Genomic DNA, 24,449 nt, shown 5'->3' with positions numbered 1-24,449 from the left:
TCTCTCTCTCTCTCTCTCTCTCTCTCTCTCTCTCTCTCTCTCTCTCTCTCTCTCTCTCTCTCTCTCTCTCTCTCTCTCTCTCTCACACACTGTCTGTGTTGCATCAAATAACACCCAGACAGTGCGACGGGGCTCTGAAGAAATGCAATTAGATCTGCCTACGTGACACAAATGCACTTTTGAGATCCATATGCACATTTCATCTAGAGTGCAGAGAAGATCTTTCCCCCAAATGAGAGGTGACATTAACTTAACACTGTGAGGTCAAAGTGAGTTTGCATTGTGCAAACTGCTTTGAATGCTTAATAGGAGAGAGTTCGCCTAAAAATGAAAGTTCTGCCATTATTCATACCTAAAACCATTACTATGAACACAAAAGAAGATATTTTGATAATAAAAAAAAAAATGGTAACCAATTGTATGGATGGGTTAAAAAAGACATTTGTTAATGTTCATGTTTGTAAATGGTGACAGAATTTAAATTTTTGGGTGAACTATCCCTTTAAGAAATTGCAAATTAATGTATTCACTCACTCTGGAAGCTTATGATTTTTTAGTATGACTGCATAGAAACTGTGAACATGTAGCCTATGATTAAAAACAGATTTAAAAACTAAGGAAGTCTTAAAAGAATATAGTTCACCTAAAAATGAATCACATCAGCCTCATGTTGTTTCAAACCTGGACGGCTTTCTTTCTTCCATGCACACCGACGGAGAAGTCAAAATGACAGACTCATTCAGGTGGTACAATGAAAGTGAACAATGACTGAGGATGGCCATTACTAACATTATACCCGACGACTTCTTTTGTGTTCCAGGGAAGAAAGTAAGTTACAGGTTTGGAACAACTTGAGGTGATTCATTTTGTGGTGAACCATCTCTTTAAAACTGAATGATGTTCTATAATGACTGAACACAATATACAATGTCTTTGATATGAACTGTGGGCTGTGAATAATATATTGGCTGAATCTATTAGAGACTGTCAAAGATCACAGTCCAATAGTTTATCTGCTCTGCCCTCCAGTAATTGAATTTTCCTCTAATTTTCTTCCATGTTCCAAGCTCTTTCAACATTCCCCTCACAACTAAAGAGAAATGTATAGCTATATTATTTGGCTATTATATCCAGGCTGCTGTAACATCGCATTGATGCAGTTGTGCTGGTCCTACAGTTGTTCTGATTATAGCATTATACTGACTCATACACAATATTTTGATACAGGGAAAATTAGCTTTATATTATGTATTAAAAAGAATAAAAATGCAAATTTTTGTCCCTCACCATAAAATGAGGTAAAATTCTAAATGCATCTGTGTGCAAATAAAAAATTGCAATAACACATTCTGCCCAAAAGAAAGTCAACCTACATTAAGCTGAATTATCTGAAGCCTCTCCACCTATATTACTTTTCTTGTTACAACTGATTTTTATAAACAGGGACAAATGCCAAAACGTGCTAGAAATTAATCATCATCAACACACACACACACACACACACACACACACACACACACTCACACACACACTCAGGCCTGCAGAATATCTACCCTGCTGCAGCAAAATTGTAGATGCAACAAGCTGTTTAATTTATAAATGTGAAAATCAAATCTGCAGCAGTGCAGGTACAGAATGTACCAACATGACTACAAACCCCAGCAGGATAATTAATAAACCAATACAGCATACTAAAAACCCTGCACACCTCCCAGTCCTCACATTATGGTTCTTCTGCCATCTTGTGGACAGCAAAGTGGAGAGCAAATGACTGCAGCTGTGAGCAATCGAGCGTTTGTTTCTCTTCGACGCACACTTGCTGCACCATTCCTGATAAACTGAGAATCACGATCTGTTTAAAGTAGAGATTACGATTCTCCTACGATTCTGAATAGGTTAGACACCTAAACAAAATAACGTCATTTGTCAAGTTTGGACAAAATGTTACTTGCTGCAGTCTATTTAAAAATATTTAATTTGAATTAATTATTTAAAAAAAAAAAAGTTTGAAAGAATGATTCACATGACTGCATCCGAATTTACATACTTCCCTATAGTAGGCGAAAAACAGTAGGCCTATGTGACAAAATTAGTATGTCCGAATTCACAGTACTGTGAAAAAAAAGTACCTGGATGACCTACTACTTCCGGTGAGATTCTGAAGTGTGCATAAAATGGACACTTTGCTATCCCATGAGGGAGAGGATTTGTGAATGACAGTGAAGTGACACAACTGATGCTGGTAGGTCACATGACAATAACAACATGGCGAATGTAGTACTTCCAGATTATGTTCATACTACACACACTCATACTAGGCTATATATTATAAGTCCTTACTCAAGAGAGTATACGATTTCAGACAGCCTATGAATCAGCATTTTTAAACGTTTTTTTTTTTTTTTATAAATGATTGATTCAATACCAATCCATTCAGTCACTTGTCGCCACCTACTGGTGCAACAATGTAATTGATACAATATTTATAGACTTTATTCACAGCAGCACCATCTGTGATTTTTAACAGGAATGAAAGCGAGGCTGTGAGGGATAGACATACCTCTCTTCAGTTGGTTGTACTGTTATTTAATGCGTTTTTGATGGTTCTGCTTAAGAAACCCTGCAAAAATATCTTTCCAAGAAATTCCAGTAGACAAAAAACATCTAACAATTTGAGCTGTAGAAAATTATAATTGATCTAGGAGCTTTATACAGCTTTTTACAGTGGATGCCATTGAAAACACCATGGCTGCGTCCGAAATCACATACTTCCCTACTATATAGTAGGCGAAAACCTGTAAGTGACAAAAGAAGTATGTCCGAATTCACAGTACTCGTCAAAAAGTACACGGATGACCTACTACTTCCGGGGAGATTCTGACGTGTGCATACGATGGACACTTTACTATCCCATGAGGCCACAGGAGAGGATTTGTGAATGATAGTGAAGTGACGCAACTGATGCTGGTAGGTCACATGACAATGACAACATGGCGAATGTAGTACTTCCAGATTATGTTCATACTACACACACTCATACTATATACTATAAGTACTTACTCAAGAGAGTATACGATTTCAGACAGCCTATGAATCAGCATTTTTAAACAAATCTTTTGAATAAATGATTTAATGCAATGCATTCAGTCATTTGTCGCCACCTACTGGTGTAACGATTGCTACTGTAGACATCAGTGTTTATCTGACCTATAAGCCTTTATCCCAGTACTTCTGAGATCATTTTAATTATTGTTTCATAATGTTTCATACATATTAACGATATCTTTGTCAATCCTTGTCATTCAGGAATAAGATAGCGTGGGTGTTTGGATCTAGATCTTTACTGATAAAAAGTGCAGCTGTGATGTGAAAGCATCCAGCAAAAGTGTGTGAGTGTGGACATCAAGTAAAAGAAGCATGTTAGACACATGGGTTCAGTTCAGTAAGCTCAGTATAATAAAATGGCACGAACATTACATAACTGTAATACACATTCTTCACTTCAGGAATACAGTAGAATATCACTGACCCTGAATAAAGGCACAGGTTTGATATCCACTTAAATTATAAACCAAATCACAGAGATATGATGTAAAATACAGTGTAAAATGCAGGAAACAAAACAATAAAACAGTAGTTTTTCTTCTCATTTTAAAGGACAGCTCTGAAGGAAGTCTTTTTGAATGCTGACGTCAATTAAAGCCACCATAAAACAACAGAACTGCTCTAAGATAATACAAAACTGTTAGACTTCAAAAATTAAACAAAAAGGATTATTATAAAGCAATAACATGACTGGATAAATGAACACGGCCTAGAGAAACAAAAGCAAGAGCATTTCAAACTGTTTTCAGATGGACACACAATCACCTCTGTAATAATTTTTGACTTCTGCATAAAAAAATAAGACTGAATTGTTACATTCATTCAGGAGCTGGAAGAGCTTTCTCTGTCATTCATCACAAAACACACCTCCGACAAGATAGCTGTGAGAAAAATCTCAGTTATCCGTATTACTGCCGAATGTCCAGTGGAGATTTTCTGTTTTATATCGGAGCAAAATCTTCTGTTGTCCAGAATAACTCTTTAGAAATGACTTGAATAGTCTATAAGAGACAGAGCATTCAAATGCAGCGGTGGATATAGTGAAACAGACAGGTATTCATATGATTAAATAGGTAACTATTTGCTATTGCCTAAACAAAAATATGTAATGAGCTGTATTAATATGTGCTGTCACATTTATAGGCCTGGTTTCACAGACAGGGTTTAGATTAAGCCAGGATTAGGCCTTAGTTCAATTAGGACAGTAAAGTAGGTTTTATAAACGTGCCTTAGAAGAAAAAATAACATTACTGATGTGCATCTCGAGACAAAACAAACGGCACTGACATGTTTTAAGATGTGCTTTACACCCTTTAAACATGCATTTTAGTCTAGGCTTAAGCCTTGTCTGTGAAACCGGGGGTTAAAGTTAAAAAATAACCAACATTAGCATTGCCCATTGTTTGTACTTAAAAAAAAAAAAAAAAAAAAAGTGACCCATCTTGCTGTCTGAGAGCAGTATCTTGGAAAGCATTTTTAGTTTGAAGCTCTCACGCTACACCACAAGAAGAGCGATTGCATGTTCAGAGCCTGTGATCGAGGTGCCGTGCATCAGTGCAGCAGTTTTTGGAGGTATTGTGATAGAAAGTAAAGGCAATCGCATCTTTCCTGAAGGATATATTGAGCTAAAGGAGCATATGCGTCTATCACAGGTTCTCTCCAGGCTGGTATTGGGGTTCAGTAGCAGTAAAGTAGTCCTCCAGGAAGCCCTGCAGGTACTCGAAGGTGTGTCTCTCGTCCGGGTCCTTCCTCCAGCACTGGACCATCAGCTCGTGCAGGGAAGCCGGGCAGCCCTGAGGACTCGGCATGCGATACCCACGCTCCACCTGCTCCAGCACCTCTCTGTTGTTCATCCCTGCACAAATTCACACACATAGAAAGAGAATTATATATTCTACGAGACTAGTGTGATTTTTTTTACAGAGGTGGACAAAGTACACAACTTCCTTGCTTGAGTGAAAGTACAGATATTACTGGTCAAATATTACTCCGTTACAAGTAAAAGTTGTAAAGACCGATTTTAAGTACATAAGTACTTAAGTATCAGAAGTAAATGTCAGTGCATTGTTTTAGTATTGTTGCATTGTTGTATGTAATACTTACAGTACCTTATGCATCTGAATCTATGCCTGACTACCCTCATATATAACGTTTATTTCTAGAACACAGTTCCAGTAGTGGGATTGAATGTGAGATTGAGTAAGTGCACTCAATATCGTCCACAATGGTTTCAGACACCCAAATGGCTGTTCCCTCAAATAGTGCCCTATTTAAAGTGTTTTGGCTTTGACGTCAACCCGACTTCCATTTCCAAACCAAATCATCCCCTGACTGACGTTCTGTCGAGGACCTTGACAGAAATGTAGTGGAGTAAAAATTACGATATTTGTCTTTCAAATGTAGTGAAGTTTAAGTAAAAAGTTTCCAGAAAAAAATAAATAAATACTCAAGTAAAGTACAGATATTCAAAAAGTGTACTTACAGTACTCAAGTAAATGTACTTTGTTACTGTTCACCTCTGGATTTTTATTATAAGAGCAACTTGCTGCTTCCCAATTTGCCTACTTATACTACACACCCTAAAAGTGTGTTCTCTTAGGGTGAAGAAAAAGTGCATACTTTTGAGAGTGTAGCAGAAGCTTTGGGATATACTATCACGTCATAAAATTGCATCCTTTATGGATCCTGTCACCGTAAACTGGCCTGTCAATCATCTTGTCACAGTTAACATCCTCCACATCTCATTTCATTTAATTTAATTTTCTACCGTATTGGAGAGAAATGTTGATCTGCCAGTTGTGGGTCTTTCTTTCATGCGGAGAACCTTTATTTTTGCATAGTGATGCACTTAAAAGTTAACGGCCAAATGGATCTTTATAAAAAAATATACAGATGAAATATACCTCTGATAACATTACATAAATATTTTTATCAGGTTAAATTTTTATTATTAAGCACTCAAACCCCTTTATCTAAATCTCTCTATTTAACCGTTGGTTGTGCACATCTGCCATGTTTTTAACAATTTTTGTGTTTGTAGTTCTGAATCAAACTTTCTATTCATCAAAGAATCCTGAAAAAATGTAATTACAGTTTCCTCAAAAACACTAAGCAGCACAAGTATTTTCAACATTCATCAGCATATTAGAATAATTTCTGAAGGATCATGTGACACTGAAGACTGCAGTAATGATGCTGAAAATTCAGCTTTGCATCACAGGAATAAATTACATTTTTAAATATATTTCAAATATATAAAATATAAGACACTTCTTTCAAAAACAAACAAGTTTTAACAGTAGTGTACATTTTGGACAACAACAGGTGATCCACATTGCTCTTTCCATTAAAGCTCCAGTATGCGACTTTGGTATTTGACCACAAGAGGGCGCAGTTTCAACAATAACAAAGGCGAAGCTTGATGACGCTATGAAGGAGGTGACGATGGGAGATGTCGTTGTTTTCACCATCTAGCGATATATCTACATGGAATTAATGAATCATGATCACGGATGAGGTAATTTATTCGTTTTTGTATTACCTGTATGTCTGATCGTATTATTTTATTTCATCATAATTAATGAACTGCAAGGAACGTGAAATGTTATGCTATATTATCCCGTTACAACATACAGCTATTTGTCAAATGATTTGTTTGGTTAATGTTGTGCATTTTTACGTTTTTATGGTTAATGCCGTGTTGTTTAACGTGTTCAAACCAATATCTAAAAGTAAATTTGAACGAACATTTGCAAGTAATGACTAAATATATATTTTTTTAACATCATATCCGATTGTATTTAACTGTACTGCCATAATCTCGGTCACCATACGTGATAAAAAGCCTTACCAAAGTACAAAGAGCAATATAACTTTGTTTATAAGTGCTATTATTGACAGTTGCATGTTTTACCTGTCTATCAATACACTCGCGAGAGAGTCTCTGACAAGTCCAGACGCGCAGCTCTCTCCATCCCGAAAACGCCTGCCGATATTTATCTGGGTTTTATTCCTCCGTTTGTCACACAGTCTAAGTGTATCCGAATATGGACGCTTTCGTTTTGTTGGCACTTCAATACTCGCCAAAGAGTTCGTGATCCATAACAGCTATAACCGTACAGTCTATGGCTATAACGCTATAACCACCACTTCCGCATTTGACCATGCGATATTCCGGTGTGGTGGGTCATATTTTTTATTTTATTCTTTTTTTATTCTTTGTCAGACGTCTTTATTGTTTATTGTGATAAGAAAAAAAACCTCAATAAAGTTGTTGTAAAAAAAAAAAAAATCCGGTGTGGTGGAATATCCTATCACATGGTCAACACCGGAAAAAAGGGATATTGCGTCACTGAGGCGCGACATTTCTTTTCCGGGACGGCCAGTTATTTAAAATCGGAATTTCTCTGAAATAAAAAATCTTTGGAGATTTTTGAGATATTGTAAGTACACAACTGGAGGAAATATATCACACTGTGCAAGTTATTTTTGGAAATTTTATTACAAAATTCCTACATATTGGAGCTTTAATAGGATACAAAATATTTTTTTTTCCTATTTTTCAGTGGAAGCATGTGCTTAACCGTCAGAAAATGTTGGCTATCGACCAAGAAGGCCAAACTAAGACTTTATATGACTTTTTTGCAATCTTTTTAACAAAAGCTTTTTATGACTAAATATTTTTTTGAAAACACTACTATATAAATACACTGGGTAACAATGTTGTAAAAAAACACGGTTTTGAATTTAAAATTCTAATTCAATTATACATTTACTATTATTTTAGCTCATTCTGCCAGTGTACAAAAGAAAAAAAGCAAATAAAGATAATCGGAGCCAGTGTGTATAAACGCACCTGGGTAAGGCACTCGGCCCTTGGTAATGAGCTCGGTCAATAGGATGCCAAAAGACCACACATCTGATTTGATGGTAAACTTCCCGTACAGAGCAGCCTCTGGGGCGGTCCACTTTATCGGAAACTTTGCTCCTATAATATGAGGATTGAGACGATCAGTTCAGCACACATTTAATAATGATTAGATTAAATGGGAAGCATTGAACCAAAGGACTGAGATGCAGCAAAATCGAGAAATGAAAGATGAAAATTGTACTGCAGAACAAAATGAGCAGGAATGATATTGAGTGAAGAGCAAAGAAGATATAACATTTGATAGTATCAAATAAAGGATGAAACTCAAGATCATAGATTGTCGGTGACCTTGTCTAGCTGTGTACTCGTTGTCCTCAATGAGTCTAGCCAGTCCAAAATCTGCAATCTTACAGACCAGGCCCTCTCCAACCAGGATATTGGCGGCTCTCAGGTCTCTGTGGATGTAGTTCATCCGCTCAATATACGCCATGCCCCCAGCGATCTTGAGGAAAGAAAGCACTTTCATCATAATACTTAAGAAGTGAGATTGATATTAGTTTTAGGGTGTGTTCACACTTGTAGTTCAGTTCTCTTGCTTCTTTTGGTCCGGACCAAAAAAGCAAATGATACATTTAGTCCTGGTTTGCTTAGCGTTCACACTGTCATTTTAAACACAGAACCTAAAGACAGAAAAAAAGGCCTTTATGACATATATTTTGCGACCGAACCTTATAAACATCCTAAACAATGCTGTGCGCTGGGCTGAACGCGTACATATGGTATTTTTACCAGATGTGAACTCGTGAAGAGCTTATAAAATGTCTCAGGGTGTGTTCACACTTGTAGTTCGGTTCGTTTTGTACAGACCTCGCCTAAAAAAAAAACATTTAGTCCTGGTTTGCTTAGCGTTCACACTGTCATTTTAAACACAGAACCTAAAGACAGAGAAAAAGGCCTTTATGACATATATTTTGCGACCGAGCCTTATAAACATCCTAAACAATGCTGTGCGCTGGGCTGAACGCGTACATATGATGCTATTTTTACCAGCTGAGAACTCGTGAAGAGCTTATAAAATGTCTCAGGGTGTGTTCACACTTGTAGTTCGGTTCGTTTTGTACAGACCTCGCCTAAAAAAAAAACATTTAGTCCTGGTTTGCTTAGCGTTCACACTGTCATTTTAAACACAGAACCTAAAGACAGAGAAAAAGGCCTTTATGACATATATTTTGCGACCGAGCCTTATAAACATCCTAAACAATGCTGTGCGCTGGGCTGAACGCGTACATATGATGCTATTTTTACCAGCTGAGAACTCGTGAAGAGCTTATAAAATGTCTCAGGGTGTGTTCACACTTGTAGTTCGCCATTTTAACACAGAAGCTAAAGATACCGAACCTATAAAGGCATAGGGATATGTTCACAACCTTATTGGTGGTCTTATTACAGTTATGTATATTTTGCGATGGAACTTACCGAACAAGCACAACAATGCTGTGTTCTGGGCTAAATGCACTCGTTGTATGTGCGCAGCTACATATGATGGTATTTTGACCAGCTGAGGACTCCTGTAGAGCTTATATAATGTGTAAAGGAGTCAAAACAGCGTCATTAATCCCTCCGTCACACACATGAACGAAGATCTGCTGCGATGAGACAAACTGTGATAGACAACATTGCGACTATGATGAGAAAAAACAGGTATGCTTGAGCATTCTGTCCTTTTAAGGGTCACATCTTGTGACATTATGTACTGTTTTTGGTTCATTTGCATGTCTTTGGTCTGTGTTGCGTTCATTTACATTCGAGCCGCACCAGAGTTTGTTTGGAAGCGGAGTGAGATCCATCTTTCAGCGTCTCGGTCCACTTGTTGGAGTCACCAGGGTTCAGATGACAGCATTCACACTTAATCAAATGAACCACACTAACAGAGCAATCGCACCAGTTCATTTTAATCAAACCAAACCTGCCAAGCATGGACACGTTCTCAATAAAGACATGCCCTCAAAAATACAAAGAAAGATGCTTTTTAGATCTTGACACATATGTTTTTCAAGGCATCTTATTTTTTCTTATCCAAAGTTTCACGGGTGATTAACCCTTGTACAGAACGACTGAGATATCTGGGTGTCTTATCACCAGTGCTGTACATTTCATGCTAATACTTAACTGATCCAGGATCTGAAGATCTATTATGGCTAGTTATACCATGGTCTGGGTGAATACTCAATTCTGATTGGCTGCAGGGTGTCCATTAAAAAGTGATAGAGGACACCTAGTAAAGGAGTTCTGGTGAAACTGACTGTTTACCGTTCGAAATTAATAAATAAATGCGCTGGCTACATCAGCTGTGAGTAACCATAGCAACAGCGGACTATAAATATCTCCGGTTGCTAAATAAACCGTCAGGCGTAACCAGGGAAACCAAGTTATTGTTTGTAAAAACTTTAGATTTCGATTGTAAAACTAATTAAAATATAAACTAATGTTTTAAAAATGTGTTATTTGGCAAGTGACCATGGTATAAGCGGGTTAATGCCCTTCGAGGTGTCCACTGTCAGGTATTAATGGACTCCGCTGCACGTCGGACTGTTCACGTCGGACTGTTCACGCCTCGCCGTTGTCCATTAATGCCTGACAATGGACACCTCGTTGGGCATTAACCCTTACATATGTTACCATATATAGAAATGGGAAATGCAAAGAACAATTCTGGTAATGCTGCACGTTTTTGATTCAATAAACTGACTGACAAGTGATTCATTCGAGAATCGCACTACATAGTTCTTCCAGCTTCTTGGTTCCAGCTTTAACCATTTAACACCAAGTTTCTTCAGCAAGACTGTCCCAGTAATGGATAATGAATGTTTGATAGATATTTGTTGACTAATGAGAAGCTTTACCTGGGCTGCCATGTCCACGAGTTGAGGCAATTTTAAATTTCTGCCATCTCCATCTTTCAAAAAGTCCAACAAGCTTCCTAAACAGAAGCATCAAAGAAATGTTTATGTTTGTGTGTGTATATTATTATATATATATATATTTTTTTTTTATATTTATATAATATAAAACATACATTATCATTCAAAAGTTGGGGGTCAGTAAGATTCTTTTTTAAATTTCAGCAAGGATGCCTAAAATCGTGACATTAAAGACATTTGTAATGTTACAAAAGAATTTGACTTTAAATAAATACTGTTGTTCTGAACTTTCACATTTCTTGAGCAGCAAATCTGCATATTAGAATGATTTCTGAAAGATCATGTGACACTGACGACTAGAGTAATGATTCTGAAAATTCAGCTTTTGCAACACAGGAATAAATTGCATTTTACAATATATTACAATAGAAACCAATCATTTTAAATTGTAATAATATTTCACAATATAACAGTTTTTGCTGTATCTTTTTAATCAAACAAAAGCAACTTTGGTGAGACTTCTTTCAAAAACATCAACAAATCTTACTGACCCCAAACTCTTGAATGGTAGTGCATATAAACATGTCAGCTTGTTGTCTCTCTCAGACAACATTCTCATAACTATATACCTTGACTCATGAACTCTGTGATGATGTAGATGGGCTCCTCAGACACCACAGCATACAGCTGTACCAGTTTATCATGCCGGAGCCTCTTCATGATCTGGGCCTCGTCCAGGAAGGCCTCCGGAGACATGGTGCCTGGCTTCAGGGTTTTCACCGCAACTTTAGTTGTGCCATTCCACATGCCTACACGTAGAAATGGTGTCAGACACAGTCGGAAAAAGCCTTTGGACATGGCAATGTTTAAGGGGATGAGAGAAGGGGTAGGGAAAAACAGATGTAGAGGCATCTGGGAATAAGGCCACACACCAAAGCAACAGGAAGCTGGGATTACTGCAGACTACTGTTTTTTAAATAAAAAAATAAATATATACTGTATATATATATATAAAAAAATAAAATAAAAAAAAATTATATATATTATATATATATATATATATATATATATATATATATATGCAATGTTTGTCAAATGTGCTGTTGCATTTTTAATGTCAAAGAACATCGACACATGGCTAAAATGCTATTGGGGTTTAGCTGACATAATGCATTTGAGGATAAGCTGACAGTTCAGAACCATAGACTGATGCTTGGCAAAGCAGGGTCAATCATTTGTGCTTTATGCATTTTGGATATTCAGCATTGTGAATGGCCCACAGAAGGACACCTTTCCATGTTCTCTTGTCGTTACGACTGCATTGGCGATTAGCCTATGCAATGGTCTGGACTGAAATAGCATGGAAAAACGTGCTAAAGTGCCAAAGACTGATGCATCCTTTGGGAACGCCGGCTGTAGCTTTAGCAAATGCTGACATGGACATCGACACCGTCGTATCCGTCTCACCCATCCAGACGTCGCCAAAACAACCCTGACCCAACTTTCTGTTGAGCTGCAGCGTATCCCGGGCGATCTCCCAGGCGTCCCGCCCTAAACCCAGTGTTTGGGGCGTGGCATTTGGACAGGCTTTAGTCAAGTAGCAACATAAACCATCATTACTACCTGTTAAGAGTGTTGAAAGAGAGAGAGTGGGGGGGTGGGGGGTGGAAAAGGAGGGAAACAGGGTGGCATGCAATGTTAGAAGGACCAGAGAGAGAGAGAACAAAAACAGCACAGCCTTACATTATTTCCCTGACATTTCCACGCTTTCATCTACAAAGTTCCTGGCAAAAAAAAAAAAGTCAAATGGTACCTAAAACTGTTATTCAAAATCTTCTTTTACGTTTTGCAGAAGAAAGAAAAGTATTCAGGGTTGGTTCGATTTGATGGTTGTGAGTAAATGACGACAATTTAAATTTTTGGCTGAACTATCTCTTTAAAGGTACAATATGTAACTTTTTATGTTCAAAACAAAATGTAAATAATGAGTCAATGCATCATCAGTCCTCGTTCCAAAACGTTATGTTTTATTACGCCTGTTATAAACGTTTATATTTTAGACCAATCGGGATGGTTTTCGCTGGACATTGCGTACATAAAATAAAATAAAAGCAATGTGAAGATGGTGTTTTTTATTACTCAACAAGTGAATTTTATACTCAAAACGAGTATTTTATTGAACAGATAAAATGCCATATTTAGCTCTCTAACAGAGTTCTATGGAAGCTTGTTTCCGCCACAGAATAAAACATTTTAAAAGATAATTGCGACTTTTTATCTCACAATTGCGAGTTTACATCTCGCAGTTCTGACTTTATTTCTCAGAACTGCGAGATATAAAGTCAGAATTGCGTGAAATAAAGTCGCAATGGCTTGTTATAAAGTCAGATTTGTATGAAATAAAGTCGCAATTGCGTGTTATAAAGTGAGAATTGCGTGTTATAAAGTCAGAATTGCGAGGTATAAAGTCAGAATTGCGTGAAATAAAGTCGCTATTGCATGAAATAAAGTCAGAATTGCGAGATATAAAGTCAGAATTGTGTGAAATAAAGTCGCAATGGCTTGTTATAAAGTCAGATTTGTGTGAAATAGAGTCGCAATTGCGTGTTATAAAGTGAGAATTGCGTGTTATAAAGTCAGAATTGCGAGATATAAAGTCAGAATTGCCAGATATAAAGTCAGAATTGCGTGAAATAAAGTCAGAATTGCGAGATATAAAGCCAGAATTGCGTGAAATGAAGTCAGAATTGCGAGATATAAAGTCAGAATTGCGTGAAAAAGTCGCAATTGCGTGAAATAAAGTCAGAATTGCGAGATATAAAGTCAGAATTGCGTGAAATAAAGTCGCAATTGCGTGAAATAAAGTCAGAATTGCGAGATATAAAGTCAGAATTGCGAGATATAAAGTCAGAATTGCGTGAAATAAAGTCGCAATTGCGTGAAATAAAGTCAGAATTGCGAGATATAAAGTCAGAATTGCGTGAAATAAAGTCGCTATTGCATGAAATAAAGTCAGAATTGCGAGATATAAAGTCAGAATTGTGTGAAATAAAGTCGCAATGGCTTGTTATAAAGTCAGATTTGTGTGAAATAGAGTCGCAATTGCGTGTTATAAAGTGAGAATTGCGTGTTATAAAGTCAGAATTGCGAGATATAAAGTCAGAATTGCCAGATATAAAGTCAGAATTGCGTGAAATAAAGTCAGAATTGCGAGATATAAAGCCAGAATTGCGTGAAATGAAGTCAGAATTGCGAGATATAAAGTCAGAATTGCGTGAAAAAGTCGCAATTGCGTGAAATAAAGTCAGAATTGCGAGATATAAAGTCAGAATTGCGTGAAATAAAGTCGCAATTGCGTGAAATAAAGTCAGAATTGCGAGATATAAAGTCAGAATTGCGAGATATAAAGTCAGAATTGCGTGAAATAAAGTCGCAATTGCGTATTATAAAGTCAGAATTGCGAGATATAAACATGCAATTCTGAGGAAAAAAAGTCAGAATTTCAAGTATATTTCTCACAACTGCGAGTTTATAACTCATAATTCTGACTTTATAACACGCAATTGCGACTTTATATCACGTAATTCTGAGATAAAAAGTCAGAATTGTGAGATTAAAAAGTCGCAATTACCTTTTTTATTTTTCACTTTGTGGCGGAAACAAGCTTCCATAGAGTTCAGTGTAAAGCATCATCTATTGTGAAGGCTGATTTCATCATGGTTGTTGTAGCGCTGTGCTGGAATTTATTTTCAAAAAAAAAGTATCATGTCTAATAACGGGTAAAGCTACAGTAATGTCTTCAGATCCTTTCCATCTAAACTGATTATATATCTTAAGTCTAGTAGTGAATGTTTTATGAACAGTAGGATAATCATATTCATCCGCACAGCCGAAGCAAAACCAAAACAATATTCTTCCACAAAATGCATGCAGTTTTGTTTTTTTAACTGCTAGAGGGCCAAAAGTTACATATTGTACCTTTAAGAAATGTAATATTTTTGCAAGGCACTGTACCACAGGCAGGGTGAGCAAGGCGTGCAAGGTTTGTTCCCTTCCTCCTGCAACATGTTCCCATGCTTTTTGTGGTTCCTACCCATCCACACTTCACCAAACTGGCCATTGCCCAGTTTCTTAATGAGCTGAAGTGACTCCCTGGGAATCTCCCAAACATCCTTAGTCTTCACTGACAGGTCAGCCAGTTTAGGCATGCCCCGCCTACAGCTGCCAATCAAACGGCAGCACAGCCCTGCTGCGCGCTCTGAAGGACAGAGGACGGAGAAAAAGAAAGACATGGATAGAAACGAGAGGAGACAACAGGCAATAGCAAGCTATGTAAAACAAACATTTACAAATACACAAATCAGATTAAAAGGAGGAATCACAAGCACATATATGCATGAAAAACCTGTGATACATGTTCACTCAGCAGAGGGCGCCAGAGCTCACTGACACAGTGGAGAGAGCATTATGCTAAAGATGTGTTAGATTATAAGCATTATCTTAAACTACTCTCTAATATAATGATATATTTACTTTTAATAAAACATAATAATATATTTATATAATTACTATTATTATTACATTAGAAACATCTTTATAAATAAACTAATTATAAATTACAAATAAAACCCACTGCAATTAATTAATTGATAGATTAATAACCTCATAAAAATGAAGCAATTGACTTTTTAATTTATGATAGTGTTTCTACTGTCTCACTTCAATAAACATCTGACGGTTACACAGTACTTTTCAAACGTTTGGGGTCGGTAAGTCTCTCTCTCAAAAATACAGTAAAATCAGTGATATTGTGAAATATTATTACAACTTAAAATAGCTGGTTTCTATGTGAATATAATGTAACTTGTAATTTATTCCTGTGATGCAAAGCTGGATTTTCAGCATCATTTCTTCAGTCTTCAGTGTCACATGATCAATTCAAAAGTTCAAAGAAATGTCAAAAAAAATTTGTAAAAATGTAAAAGCCTTTACAGTCAGTTTTGATCAATTTAATGCATTCTTGTTAAATAAAATAAATAATTTATTTAAAAAAAAATATCTTACAGACCCCAAAATTTGGAGTGTACGTTCCAACTCATTAGCTCGTGAACAGTAGAACGGCAGTTCATTTAAATGAAAGAAGCAGTCTGGTAAAATTTAGATTAATAAAAGAGGGACTATTTCAATATGTAGAGTACAAATGTATTCAGCGCTCAGAACTGAAAGTAACTGTTCAGTGGTAATTGGTGGTTTGCCCCATATTTGGGGTAGTAGGTTGTCTAATTTCAGTCTAACTGTTGAAGTGGTCTGTCTGAGAAGCACCGCTGTATATTCATGAGAGCATACACGCATGTGGGTGTGTGAGAGAGACTGAAGATTCAACAATTACAGTGAAACAGGAAGGCTGATAGCACAAGACTGACAGGTTGAGTAGGAGGATCACTAACAGACACCGATACAAAAGATGCACTCGGTCGAAGCAGAGAAGTCATTTGGGCACAAAGAGAAAATAAAGATGGGCAAAGATAAACTGACCTATTGATCATTTTAATCGCAGTAAATATAAACACGCCACATATACAGTAGAGCCAGTAAACGATCCTTCCTTCGGAGGAAATTCTTTAATTTTCTCTAATAATTTAATTTTCGGAAGGCAGGTTTAAAAAAGACGCTTTTATAACATTTAATGATGTATGCTAGTTGACCGCATGAACACAATCATGAAACTGTAAATGAGCATAATAGAACCTCTTTAATACAATACGTTGTATAATAAAATATGTATATGTATAATAACATTTGTCAAATAAAAGTATTAGGGCTGGGTAAAAAAAAAATCGATTTCTCGATTTTAATCGATTCTCATTTTACGAAACAATATCGATTCTTAAATCGATTAGTCATCCTGTTTTCAGTTGATGAATGAATGGAACATTGTTGCGCGCATCCCATCCAATAAATCGCAATAATCTTTGTGCTTTGTTCTTATTGATATGAAACAAAGTCTTGGATTTCAAATTACATTTCAAATTTTAAAAACATAAATACCGTTTTGGCGCTGTGGCGTGAGATCGCTCTGGCGCAGCTCATCTCTTCCGCCTTAAAGGAGAAGTTCACTTTTAAAATGAAAATTCTGTCATCATATACTCACCCTCATGTTGTTTCAAACCTGTATGAATTTCTTTCTTCTGCTGAACAGAAAAGAAGATATTTAGAAGATTATCAGTAACCAGACAGTTTTTGGGTCCCATTGACTTCCATATTATATTTTTTTCCTACTATGGAAGTCAATGGGACCCAGAAACTGTCTGGTTACTGATAATCTTCTAAATATCTTCTTTTCTGTTCAGCAGAAGAAAGAAATTCATACAGGTTTGAAACAACATAAGGGTGAGTATATGATGACAGAATTTTCATTTTAAAAGTGAACTTCTCCTTTAATAACACCAGTTACCGCGCGAAATAAACATGAATGAGCATCTGAAAGTGTGTTAAAAGATAGAGTACAACTTATCGAAGTCCGTATCATGTCTCATGGAATCGCTCAATCAGTGTTTCAACCGTGGAAAGACGTTAGTAAACAATGTCATGTAACGTCACATTTACCTCAGAAAAAAAAACATATCCAGTGACCATAAACTCGTTAGTCAGCTAGAAAAAATAACTCTAGAGAGGAGCATTTTGTTAAATATATGCACAATATTACATATTCATTATAATTTTTACTGTTCTTCAATATTTAATGCATGTTTGAATAAATCTGGAAAGTTTTTTTATGACAGCCACCATTTAAATTTTTATATAATTTCATATAACTTTATTATTATAAAAATAAACAATAGTGTATTTCAAGTGTTTGTTTACAATTCAGTTAATTTTTACCTTCAAAATTATAGTAGGCTAATGAAGCCTATAGGCTACAACTGACTCCCATAGTTTACAATAATAGTTAAGAGATTTGTTTTCCTTGAGAAAATTTGCAATGTATTTTAGCCTACCTGATATCCAAAATAATCAATATTGAATCGAATCGTAATCGAATTCAAATCGAATTGCAAGCTTGTGAATCAAAATCGAATCGAATTGTGAAATTTGTCTCAATACCCAGCCCTAAAAAGTATGTTATATGTGTGTGAAGTGTCTTAGTATCGCACTTACCTGTGTAATGCTCCACCAGCTGCTGGACGGTATCAAACTGTGTCCTCGTTGTGATGTAATAACCGCCATTGTCCAGCTTCCTGATCTTATAGTGCTTGACATGTTCGCCCTTTGCATCATCCCAGTCTCTGATGGACAAAGAGTACGCTCCTAAAAAGAGGTGAAAAGATGCGTTTAAACTCATTTTCAAAGGTTTGAACATCCTTCTGTTTTTAAACTGGTTGGTGAGATGAATTCAGTGGATATCAAACCAATTTTTAATAATGAGATTACTAAAAAGAATAATCTTTTCAGTTGCGCTGAATAACTGCATGGGCATTTATGTATTTTCGTGTCATCCGGGCAATTTTTTAAATAACGTGCATTACAGAACATCCACTGTATTGAACACCATCAACTATAACACATTTTTTTTCGCCGTTCATCGCATGTTCCTTTCTTTGTACTTTTTGAATGGCACTTTAAAAGAAGTGACGTATGCTAGATGTTTTTTTTTATGCATTAAATGTATGCTATCAATGTTAATGCATGTGATTAAACACGTTTTAAATGATTGTTAACACAAGATGGTGTTTGATATTTGATAATTGCATTTACTTCTGGTTCTGGTACTTACTAGTCCTCTGGTTAAAGAAGACTGATTTGCAATAAAAAAGAAAAATGTGACCATTTAAAGTTTGGGGTCAGTAAGGTTTTGAAAAGGTTTTGAAATAAATGTTAAAATAATAAACTAAGTGCAATATAGTGTTGTCAAAAATATCGATATATTTTAATACATATTGATACCAAAATATCTGAAACGCTTCCAATACTAATTTTCCGCAGAATAGATACACGATACCTGCTGTTCTCTCTCTCTCTTCTAGACACACCAACCCGCCTCTCCTCACTCACTTGTTTCATTTGCTCTGGATGATCATTGGTGTTACAGGGCTTGAATTTCAATGTGGGATTTGCACGTATCGCACATAATTTTACTAATTCCGGCAGATTTTGTGCTCACGCCCAAAGTGCGCGTATAAAGCCGTCTCTCAGTACTAAATTGAGATCTATTTAGTTGCGCTTAAACAGTCAAACACACACAATATAATGTCAAAATGCCGGTCTTGGTGAGTGTTCACGTAAACACAGTCAAGTTATGTTTTAAGTGAACGTAAAGTTGAGGAAGAAAACACGTGTTACGTGCATCAGGTCTTAAAATGACAGCAGATTTTATGAGATAAAATAAAATATATCTATATGGCAGAATTTCCCACATGGTATCGAGATGTCGAAGTTGTGGCCAGTGAAAATGCTGAATGACTAGAAACTTTGAAAAACCACTAGCCACAGTGGCTGGTGGGAAAAAAAGTTAATGTCAAGCCCTGCTTGCTGTACAAAAGTATTAATAATCTTACTGACCCCAAACATTTGAACATTAGTGCACATATATTTCCCTACTTATACAAATATATTTTTCTTCCTTCAAAAAAGGACATGAATGTTAACTACAAAAAATTAGATTAATCACAAATCTACATAATATCATAACACTACAAGTATGTTTCTGATTGACAGTCTTAATTTTAAAGGATTAGTAGTCCTTACTGAAAGCGAAATGTAAATGCTAAATGTAAGCATTTACCTTTCGTTGTCTCGCTCTCACGTATTAGGAATGTCCCTCTAGGGTTAGTTTGTGCCAATAGCTGTCGTTCGGCATCTTTCCGGCCCATCTTCCCAAAATACCACCTGTTTTGACCACAAAAACATGTATTTTAAAATGCATATAATGTGATTGTATCTTCATGAAAGTGCATGTTTACGTGTAACTCACTCCTCAGCTTGTATGGAGTCCACAGGGGCCACATAATTACTGGGAATGTACCCAGACTTCCCTGTGTCCAGGGAACGAGCTTCCCACCAGTCGCCCTCGCTGCGGGCAGAGGACGGAGAGAGAGAGAGAGAGAGAGAGAGAGAGAGAAAGAGAGAGAGAGATCAGAAAGTGCAGGAAAAAAGGAAATGAGACAGAAAGAGGGACAGGAGGAACCACAGAGAGAGAGAAGCAAGGTGAAAAAAGGAAGATATGGTTAGTATTTGTGGTCAAAAAAGATTGTGTGAATCTGTTCTGGTTTGAACTTACGTGTTGTTGATAATATGGAACTTTTCTCCTTTCTGGAAACTCAAGTCATCCTCAGTACGGGCATCATAGTCATAGAGGGCTATGAAGAGTGTTACACCTCCTCCTGAACAAACACACACACATATTAGTATTCAGTAAGGGAAGTAACGCTATCATCATTATCAAACACTGAAACGGACACTTTACACACCTGTGATGGCGGCTGGGCGGGACAAGGGAGCCGGCACTGCGTTTGAAAAATCATTAAAGTTCGGGATCAACCCCGTTGATGGGTTAAAAGTCGGATCCGGGATGTATCGGGAGGGCTCTAATGACTGGATCCCATTGCCTGTGTCGCACGAGTTGGGATTCGACACAGATTTACTGGCCTTCCTCTGCTTACAGCAAGCACAGCCCATAATATTGGATTTTTCAAAGCACACAGCTCATCACCCTGGAAACAGAGCTTCTTCCCATAGAAACAAGATAAAGAGGGATTAATTTGACAGTAGTATCCAGTAAGCTATTTGATATCTAATGCAGTGACATTCGGTGTGAATTAAGTTAGGGCTGCACGATTTGGAGAAAAAGATCGAAATGTTGTGTCAAAATCAAAAATTATGATTGTAATGTGATTTAAAAAGGCTCCAAGTTTGTGGTGATCACTGGTATATATCGATATGACTAATAATTAGAAAATCAGAAAATAAAATTATACAAAATAACATTTATTTAGTTAATGTTAGTTAATAAAAATACAGTCATTCATTGTTTGTTAACAGTACAATAACTAATGTTAACAAATACAACTTTTGATTTCAATAATGTTTTAGTAAATGTTAAAATTAAGATTAATAAATGCTGTAGAAGTATTGTTCAATAAAAGTTCATGTTAACTAAAGTAGTTAACTGATATAAACTAATGAAACCTTACTGTAAAGTTTTACCGAAATGAGTATATATTATATTTATTATATAATAATAATAAATTACTTTCTCGAATTTTAATTTTTAATTACTTTAGACGAATTAAAAAAAATGTAATCCAGTAATATTGCACTGTAAATAACATTAGTTTTAAAATAATTTATAATAATAATAATCATTTTATTTTACAGTACAACTGTACAATTACAGTACTAATATTTATGGCTCTTAATTCCTTTGCTATTAAACGTTAAACCATTGAGCTTTATTTCAGTCGAAACCACAGAGAGACCTTTCAGCTTCTCTTTTGTTGACAATGGCAGGTTTATAATCGCTTCTCATCACAAGTTTGTGAAAGTTCGCTTTCCTAAACGCATGTTGTGTTCCCAAACGTACGTCATAAGCCACACAAACTCAGCTCTGAGCCGCTGAAAACACGGGATGTTTGCGTGTAAATGAACACAGTGCTGCGCTTCACTCTAAAAAAAGCAGCGCATGCATTTATTTCATTAAACTGCAGTCTTTGCGACTAGATAATGATTTTAATAAATCGTAAAGCCCTAGCTTAAGTGTTCAGACTGATTTCGTGCTCTCTGTATGATGAAGATGACATTTAATTTATGAAGTGTGTCCATGTTGAGAGGTTTCTCTACTTTGTTCCCCTCAGTAAGAGTGTAAATGTAATGAAATAACTATTTAAGTCAACAGTCAGTCGATATTATCAGATTTGCGTCTCACCAGATCCTCAGATCAGCTTTCCATACACACCAACATCCTGGGAAGAAAGACAGAGAGAGAAACATACAAATATAAGTAATGGACAGAAAGAAAGAAAGAAAGTGAAATGACTTTTAATTTTGTGACTTAACACTTTTTTCGCGCTACTTCCTCTTACTTTCCTGTCTAGAGAAAGGGAAGTTCACAGTTAAAATTCCCCTTGAAAATGTACGTGTGTGCGCAACGTCCACTCTTTGGCTGAATAAAGCCATGTCCTGTATTTCTATCTGACTGACCATCAGTGGATCAACAGGATGCCAGTTTTGCGAGTGTTTCCTGTCCGGCCCACTAAAGCCTCCCCCTCGTTTCCTGCTGAGAGAGAGAGAGGGTCCAGCTGCAAACGGGCAACACATTCACAACACGTATCGCTCCACCCCTCGGACAATCTGTTTTCTTTCTGCCACATGAAAATATTCCAAACTTACTCCAAGATGCACATAAACATCCCCAAAGAAGATTTCACAGAGCACACACACACACTTACGCTTAACAAATCAACAATCATCACAAGCTTTGCTTTACAATAGGTGTGTAGCATTTTGCTGGAGAAAACAATACAGTCCACCACCCATGCTTATATTGTTTCCACTTTTTATCATGTCTCTTCAGGAATTTCCCATGAATCTGTTGCTCCATTCATATCTCCGGCCAATCTATGCAGAATCACATCAAATAAATAATATGAAACAATGTTGAGTAAAAACAAAGGCTTGTACTCATATTTCTAATTTTCTGTTCAGATAATCATGTGTAATCTGATTTGCGCTGATGGAATATAGTCTAGAAATGGACTGCGTTGAATTGAATGCTTGTCGGAAAGGCCTGAACAAATAATGGTCTCATTTAAACAGAAATGATCTCATAATGGTCTCATTTGAACACAAAAGAGAATAGTTGTTGATGAATAAAAGCATGGCTGATTATGAAAAGCAGACTGTCTATATGTTTTTCTGTAGGTTTCGAGAACTGGAAATACAATGAGAGCGGGGTGAGAAATGAGGAAAGTCATTGAATGCGTTGAGTGCAGAAAAAAAAAAAGTTTAACTTTTTTATTTTGCCGTCAAGTCAGAGACAGAGTTTCGATTGGTTTGTGTACACTCTCTTCTGCTCACCAAGGCTGCATTTATTTGATAAAAAACAATAAATAAAAAAAAACAGTAATATTGTGAAATATGACAATTTAAAAATGACTTTTCTATTTTAATATATTTTAAAATGTAATTTATTCCTGTGATCAAAGCTGAATTTTCAGCATCATTACTCCAGTCTTCAGTGTCACATGATCCTTCAGAAATCACTCTGATATGATGATTTTATGCTCAAAAAACATTCATTATTATTTTGAATGTCGAAAACAGTTTTTTTTTTTTCAAAATTCTCTGATGAATAGAAAGTTCAAAAGAACAGCATTTATTTAAAATAGAATATTTTCTAACATTATAAATGTCTTTACTGTAATGTTTGATCAGTTTAACTCATCCTTGATGAATAAAAGTATTGATTTATTTTATTTCTTCCCCCAAAAATAAAAATAAAATTCTTACTGACCCCAAACTTTTGAACGGTAGTATTTAATGTTACAAAAGCTTTAGATTTCAGATAAATGCTGTTCTTTAGAACTTTCTATTCAACATATCATCATGAAATAATGTAATAAACTGTTTTCGACACTGATAATAATCATAAATGTTTCTTGAGCATCAAATCATCATATCAGGATCATGTGACACTGAAGACTGGGGTAATGATGCTGAAAATTCACAGGAATAAATTACACTTAACTATATATTCACATAGAAAACAGTTTTAAATTGTAATAATATTTCACAATATGACTGTTTTTGTTTGTATTTTTAATCAAATAAATGCAGCCTTGGTGAGCAGAAGAGACTTAAAAACATTAAAAATCTTACCAATCTAAAACTTTTGACCGGTAGTGTGTGAATAAGCCAAATAAACTATAGAGATGCACTTTGTGGTGAACACTTTCTTTAGATTGGTCTACGGCCTCTTTAATATTCTTTATTATTATTCTTATATATTATTCTATTTTTTCTTTAAATGTCAATCTGGTCTCTTCAAAAACTAACAAATTAAAACAGACACAAATGAGAGAGTATAAAGCTATATAATCAATATGTTATAATCAATTATAAACTAATTAAATAAATGTTTATAGTCATAAACAAATTTCTCACATTCAGGCTTAGGCTTATATTTGGTTCAGTTGCTTTGTTCGATTATTACACCCCTCTCGTCCCGTCTCGAGAAATCTCTTTTCAGACTTTTTTTTGGCCGCATTATGGCATGTTTGACCATCAACCTTAGCAAACTCTCAAACAAAATGTGCACAATTGTATCTTTAGGGGCACAACAGCTTGTCACTTTCTAGCTAATTAACCCCTAAAGGTTTATAGTAGTACCTTAAAGGAGAACTCCGGTCAATTTTAACATTGAGCTCATTTTTTTGTACATTTGGAGTGCTGTCAATACAGAGAACAACGACAAAAATCGGTGTTGCCTACACCGAGTTATTCTATTTTTAAAATTTGCACCCTGTTGATTTAAGCCAGCGCAAATACCTGTGTTTACA

The 24,449-nt window shown here is 36.0% G+C and overlaps 1 protein-coding gene across 12 annotated transcripts in view; it reads right to left on the bottom strand.

The window, feature by feature from the left end:
* Window positions 1-2,411: 2,411 nt before the first annotated feature.
* The window catches only part of yrk (Yes-related kinase), a 32,482-nt gene continuing 10,444 nt past the window's right edge, over window positions 2,412-24,449 (bottom strand). For 2 of the 12 annotated variants that reach the window (XM_081375873.1, XM_081375877.1), the window contains exons 2-13: window positions 21,818-21,854; window positions 20,364-20,621; window positions 20,174-20,276; window positions 19,868-19,966; window positions 19,679-19,782; window positions 18,055-18,204; window positions 14,990-15,154; window positions 11,526-11,705; window positions 10,879-10,955; window positions 8,324-8,477; window positions 7,961-8,092; window positions 2,412-4,960 (exon numbers count right to left, since the gene is read on the bottom strand). In XM_081375873.1, the coding sequence (XP_081231999.1) occupies window positions 4,752-4,960; window positions 7,961-8,092; window positions 8,324-8,477; window positions 10,879-10,955; window positions 11,526-11,705; window positions 14,990-15,154; window positions 18,055-18,204; window positions 19,679-19,782; window positions 19,868-19,966; window positions 20,174-20,276; window positions 20,364-20,571 (1,581 nt within the window). In that variant the 5' untranslated portion in view covers window positions 20,572-20,621; window positions 21,818-21,854 and the 3' untranslated portion in view covers window positions 2,412-4,751. Of the gene's footprint in view, window positions 4,961-7,960; window positions 8,093-8,323; window positions 8,478-10,878; window positions 10,956-11,525; window positions 11,706-12,363; window positions 12,520-14,989; window positions 15,155-18,054; window positions 18,205-19,678; window positions 19,783-19,867; window positions 19,967-20,173; window positions 20,277-20,363; window positions 20,622-21,817; window positions 21,855-21,974; window positions 22,166-24,449 lie in introns of those variants that run through there. The other 10 variants (XM_081375869.1, XM_081375876.1, XM_081375878.1 and 7 more) reach the window with 8 other exon arrangements.

The sequence above is a fragment of the Scardinius erythrophthalmus genome (assembly GCF_964197995.2).
Source record: "Scardinius erythrophthalmus genome assembly, chromosome: 10".
In the NCBI taxonomy this organism is placed as follows: Eukaryota; Metazoa; Chordata; class Actinopteri; order Cypriniformes; family Leuciscidae; genus Scardinius; species Scardinius erythrophthalmus.
This window is presented reverse-complemented; position numbering and strand designations above follow the sequence as displayed.